Source organism: Momordica charantia (genome assembly GCF_013281855.1).
Source record: "Momordica charantia cultivar OHB3-1 chromosome 8 unlocalized genomic scaffold, Mcharantia_2.0 BLBB01000008.1, whole genome shotgun sequence".
In the NCBI taxonomy this organism is placed as follows: domain Eukaryota; kingdom Viridiplantae; phylum Streptophyta; class Magnoliopsida; order Cucurbitales; family Cucurbitaceae; genus Momordica; species Momordica charantia.
This window is the reverse complement of record NW_028275166.1, coordinates 28,844,289-28,850,689: the sequence shown is the minus strand read 5'-3', so window position 1 is coordinate 28,850,689 and position 6,401 is coordinate 28,844,289. Positions and strand designations below refer to the sequence as shown.

The 6,401-nt window shown below is 33.6% G+C and overlaps 1 protein-coding gene across 1 annotated transcript; it reads left to right on the top strand.

Moving 5' to 3' along the window:
- Window positions 1-1,587: 1,587 nt before the first annotated feature.
- On the top strand, window positions 1,588-2,976 carry LOC111014143 (transcription factor bHLH14-like). The gene has a single exon (XM_022288771.2). It carries the CDS (start codon window positions 1,677-1,679, stop codon window positions 2,802-2,804), a length of 1,128 nt encoding a protein of 375 aa, XP_022144463.1. The 5' UTR covers window positions 1,588-1,676; the 3' UTR covers window positions 2,805-2,976.
- The last annotated feature ends 3,425 nt before the right edge of the window (window positions 2,977-6,401 follow it).

Genomic DNA, 6,401 nt, shown 5'->3' with positions numbered 1-6,401 from the left:
ATTTCATAAAGATGTAACTAATTTGATTAATTTTATCCCCTTAATTAATATTTTATAAAATTAAAGTTTAGTTTATCAACTTTGAGGATTGTATTTAGTAGGTCCCTAAACTTTAAAAAGAGTCTAATAAATCTTCAAAATTTAATATTTTGTGTCTAATAATAGATCTCTGATCTTTATAAGTGTCTAATAAGTATATGAATTTTTAATTTTATGTCTAACAGATTGCTAACCTGTTAGACATTTTTTAAATTCACAAACTTAATTAGACAATATTTAATAGGCGTTTGGAGGTGCAGGCGGAGGCGGTCGACAAAAAGAAGGCAAGGGAGATGGGCGGTAGGAAGGAGGGTCTGAAATATAGGGAGAAAAATTATTGAACGAGACCACCACAATTTGGTTTCCCCCGATTGGATGTTCAAAAATCTTCATGCTCCTAAAATATCAGCTATATTATGGTGGCTTCTTTCAATAATTTGGAGGAGATATGAAAGGGGAGGGAGAAGGAAATGAGAGCGAAAGAGGAGATATAGCTCGAGGTTGTAGAAAATATTTTTAATTTATTTTAGTGAAACAAAAGTAGAGATGAGATAATAAACCTCCCCTCTCTAGAAAAAGAGCAAAATGCCTTAACCGCTCAACTAAGTTCAAGTTGACCGTCAACAATTATAATTATAAAATATATAATTTTTTGAAAATTAAGTGAACAAACAAGAAACTAACCTATAGTTCAAAATTCAAGGAATACAAGTGGGCTTTTTTTTTTCCAAGTACAAAAAGGTCAATTTTCCATGTTTGTATAACTTGCTAAAAATGAAAACATTGTTTTTTTTTTATTAAGTTTGAAAGGGAGAAATCAAAGGAGGGCAGAGTGCCCCCCACAGCACTGGTAATGGAAAATGAAGTATCGGGAGAAAAAGACAAAATATTTCATAATGTATGTGGCATATCCATCAATATTTTTATATGTCTATAAATTTGATATTGATGTAATAAGTCGTTATTTTTTATAATATATATAAAAAAAATCGACAAAATGTATACAAACAAGATAAATAAAATATCACTAATATTAATAATTTTAACTTATTTTGAAAATGTTCAAATGTTTATTTGTTAATTTAGACTCCGTTTGATAACTATTTCGTTTTTGTTTTCCTGCTTTTAAAAATTAAGCATGAAAACATTTTTTCATGTATGTGTTCTCTTGTTTGTTAAATCGTTTTTATAAACATTTTCAAAATCTATGGAAAATTATTTTAAAAAAATTGATTTTTCTTAAATTTTGCTAAGAATTCAAATATAGTTTCAAGACAGGTAAAAATAACTTACTAATTTTTCATTAGTGTAACAACAAACATAATTTTTAAAAACAGAAAACCAAAAACGAAATTGTTATTGGAGGGGACCTTAAATATTTGTTAGAAACTTTTCTATTCTTATAATCTTTTTGGAAATATTCATCGACATTTTAATGAAATTGAGAGATCACTATTTCTCCCTATTTTCATATAGATGTTTCTTTTTTTATTTTTCTCTTTTCTTTTTTTATTGCTTTTAGGTGGTTTTGAAGACAAAAGAGATAGCCATAAATTTTACTTTCTAGAAATACTGTTTAAGGGCCAATTTAGAAACTTGTTAAAGGCCAAGTAGTATCAAGTTATCAAGTAGAGGCAATGGAGGATTTCCAAATCTCTTCAGCTCCATGTTCCTCTTCTTCCTCAGCCCTCCAACAGAAACTCCAATTCATAATCCAAAACCAAAGCCAAAACCAAGGCCAATATTGGTGGACTTATGCCATTTTTTGGAGAGTCACAACCACCGAGAATTGCCGTCTTTTGTTGGCATGGGTAGACGGCTATTTCCAAGCTGGCGGTCGCGATGTCTCGATGGCGGAGCGGTTCTACTCGATGTCGGTGGCTCGAGAGTTCGAATTCGATAGCAATGGCGATGGCGACGTTTTAACCAAGGCCTTCATCTCCGGGAGGGAGGTCTGGCTGAGCGAGCTTTTTCAATTTGGCCAAAGCAAGAGAGGCAAAGAAGCTGAAAGACATGGCATCAGAACTTTGGTTTGCATTCCAACTCCAGCTTCTCCTTGTGGAGTCCTTGAGTTGGGCTCTCAAGACACAATTAGAGAGGACTTGAAGTTTGTTGAGCACCTCAAATCCGTGTTCGCTTCCGATCAAATCTTCGTTGTTCAATCATGCAATCAACTCCGTCTTGAGGAGAATACGTCATGGGGTCGAAAGTCGAGAGTCGTTGGTGCGCGCGGTGCGCCCGTGACTTCTCATGTTGAGGCCGAGAGACAGCGGCGCGAGAAGCTGAACCACCAATTCTGTTGCCTCCGGTCTGTAGTGCCAAATATTTCGAGGATGGACAAAGCATCGCTCCTCTCAGACGCGGTTTTGTACATCCATGAGCTGCAGGCCAAAATCAAGGACCTCGAATTCGAATTTTCAAAGAGATCAAATTCCAAAGAATCGAAAAAAGCGGCACTGGTGAACCAAAGGAGGCCAAATGGTGGATTAATTAAGGTGGAAGTGGAAGTAGAGGTGAAGATTATGGGATTAGAGGCAGTGATTAGAGTTCAGACGAAGAACATGAGCAACACAATGGCAAAGCTAATGGAGGCATTGCGAGACTTGGAGCTTAAGGTTCACCATGCGAGTATGTTGAACCTAAATGACTTCACATTGCATGATGTGGTCGTTGGCCTTCGTCCTGATCAGAAACAAACCAACATTGAAGAAGAAGCTATTAGAATGTCACTTCTCAAAACGCTACACCATCCATCGTCACCCTAATCTCACATTTTGATCCTAATATGAGCTTTGGTTTGGAATGACCTGATCAGCTTGAGCTGAACAGGAGTTGTTAATTAAGTTATGTCGTGTGTGTTTGAACTCTCACCTCCACATGTTTTGTACTGAAAAAAATTTGTTTTGTGATGAATTTAGAAGGTGTGTTTTTGAACAACGGAGACTAGTACAAGTCTATACCATCGATTCCAGATGCTACAAGTTACGGATAACATTATAGCTGGAAATGTCAATTTCGATAAACTACAACTTACTATAGTGATTGTTACAATTGTGTCAGAAAAATTTTAACAATAAAGATTAAACGCTTGTACTAGGGGTGTTCATGGGTTGGGTTGGATCGGGTTAGGAGGGGTTTTGGGACCAGCCCGAATTTTCGGGCTGGCCATATATAAGAACTGTCGGGTTTGAATTGGATGGTCAACCCAACCCAACCCAACTCAATATTTTCTGGTTGGATCGGGTTGGGTTATCCGTTTGTGTTTTTTTACTTTTTATTTTTAATTATCACGGTGGCGATGAGGAGTTAAGATTAAAATTTAATGGACGGTTGAGATTAAGATACAAAATAGAAAAAGATAATATGAAAATCTTAAATGAAGGGCTAGGATTAACATCGAAGATAAAGACATTATTATATATATAATTAAGAAAAATACACATACATGCATAAATTCGAGTTGAGCTGGGTTGATTAGATTTTTTAAAGGTTGAACTCGAGATCCAACCCAATCTGATCTGGTTGGAAAAATCACAATCCAACCCAATCTGAGGCTTCATCTAGCCCAACCCAACCCTTTGAGTTGGGTTCATCGGATTCGTCAGATTGTCAGATTTTTTGAACACCCTGATCTGTACCATGTCAGTTCGTTATTTGCATTTAATTTTTTTATTGGGAAAGCCCTCGTTCTTAAAAGAGTGTACAATATTTAGAGAAAAAAGAGGCATCTGTTTTAGAGGAATTGAGACAATTTTTAACTAGGGAGTAATGTAAAATTCAATTTTGGTTTTCAATTATGAAAATCTAAGAGTTTAGTGTTTTTTTTTTTTCTTTTTATGATTAAAATTCATGGGAAGAGTGGCAACCATATTTATGAAATTGCGACCATCGATATAGTCTAACTAAATTTATCGTTTTAGAAGGCTAAATTGTGACCATCAACCATATTTATCATCTGGTTTTATTACATTATTTTAAAAATCATTATTGGAGCCAAATCAAGCATAGCTCAAATGATTAAGGTACCAAATTTTCAAAGCTTTCACGAATAACATCAAAATATTCGAAAATACAAACAAAAAATAGTTCCTAAGTGAACAAATAATTAAAAAAAAACAGATATATATGTATATACATTTTGATATTTAAAGCAAGTAATAGATGTCTATAGCCTTGCTTAACTCATCTCGTTGCACTCTACATTAGCTAAAAAGTTGTAGTATGGCCTAAAAATGGCTAGGTTCCATTTAAGAAATGTGTAAAGTGGCTCATTTGTAATTTTCACACTACAAATACTTCATGAGTATGTCTAGTTCACTTCAAAGTTTCTACTTCCCAGTGTCTTATTCACGGGATTTCCTTTTAACACTCCTGAAAACAAAACTAATTATTAAAATATTACGGATTATAAACTTTTTTATTTTTATAACTGGGAGTCGGATCCCTATATTTAGGGGTGTCCGTGCCCGCCTTAAAGTTCGGATCCGAAAGACATCAAGAACTTTTTTTATTAAACTCATCGAAAAGTTCGAACTTCAGATCTCTAGGTCAGTATAACCAAGAAACCCCAAACTTTTTCCAATCAGACTGTCTTAAGGGCTACTATAAACTAATTTTAAAGGCAATGCAAATTTTATTCTTCCTTCAATTTATCATCTTTTTTAAAGAGATGACATAGGCAGCCTCGACAGGAAGTTGTCTTTTCCGTAATATATTTTTTCTCTCTCTTTTTTTTTTTAATTTGTTTAAAAGAGAACCAACTGTGAGAACATTATGGCCTTTATTGTCTCTCCCAACAAAGAAAAAGTTGGCACTGCTTTGTGATTGTAACTTTCTAGAAAAATATAGCCTATCGATATTGGCACTAGTTTTGGATTACAGATGGGAGCTTTCGTGGTCGAAGGGAGGAAGATGAAGAAGAAAAGGAAGCAGAGAGATTTGTGTAGGGATTGGATTTAGAGTTAATGAACTCGAGAGAACAACATTGTGACGCTGGGGTAGCGAAATAGAGTAGAGTCACGCTACATGTCCGTAGCATTGAGACGCTACCGCTGCACTCCAGAAGAAGAAATGAAAGAAAAAAAAAGGCATGTTTGATGTTAGCAGAAGATTAAAAAATAGAAAGTTGTAGAGCATTGTTGACATATATGTTCTTTGTGGGTTTAACGAGAGCATTTTTGGTATAGAAGTTTCAGTACCCGTTGTTGTGATAGCTTTGTAAGAGTCGGTTCAACTTCATTCCATTAGGTTTTTTTTCCTCCTTTCTCTTTCTTATTTATGCTATCCTAAAATAAAAATAAATAATTATTGAATGAAATAAAATTAAAATTAATATATCAACATATATTTTTATGGTAAGTAAAAGAAAAAAATTTTAAAATTAATAATAAATTCAAGTTGGTTCGGTTCCATCCAAATAAAAAAGACTTTGACAATAATAAAATTAACCAACATCATATATTTTATCCATAAATGACTATATATTATTTTATATATATATTTGAATGGATTTAACTTTTCCAAAGCAACTATCATGGTGAACACAACCAATAATACAACAATCCATCGATTCAATCCCTTATCTGTCAATGAGGGATGAAAGATATAACAAGACAACAACATCATTTTCAAACTTAACGTATCTTGACATTATATTTGTGGAACTTGGTTGACCGAAGAGACAACTTAGAGGAATAGAGACGATAATGACGAAAAAGAAACTTAATCGAATTTGGAGAAGTAAATATTACTGGTTAAAAATGTTCATTTGAATAAATATATAATGTTTAGTGTAATTCGATGTTGAAAATTTTATGCAAATTCAACAACCAAATTGAAGAATAAGGTTCACTTCAATTTAGTTTAAAATAGTACACCCAAACACAGGGACAACGATACTCTAAATACCCCCAAATACCTCTAATATGATATTCTTCGTTTTGGGTGCAGCTTTCACGACTTTACTTTTGGTTTCACCTTAAATACCTCATACCAATAAAGATAATTGTCTTTATGTGTATATCAGGAATCACTCCCTTTCCTAATCAGTATGGTTTAAACCCGACAGGTTGCTGCTTTAGGTGGTTTGTCTTTTTTGTCTCTCTTTTTTTTTATTAATAGAAAAGAAGACAATATAAAAGTAATTTAAAAATCAACGGTCTATGTTTGTTTGGTTTTCTTTTAATTTTAACTAAACAAACAAAATATATTAACTGGCCCGCCAATTTGAAGCAATATCCAAAATTGTCCTCAAATCTTAAAGAAGATTTATTCACCTCAAGAATTTTAAAAAATCTCATTATTTCCCAACTCCACCCTAAATATATAGTTTCTTTTTTCTTTTTTCATTTCTAAATATATAG

What these genes read in the sequence shown, in the direction of transcription:
- LOC111014143 (XM_022288771.2), top strand. Translation starts at nt 1,677, where the DNA reads ATGGAGGATTTCCAAATCTCTTCAGCTCCATGTTCCTCTTCTTCCTCA.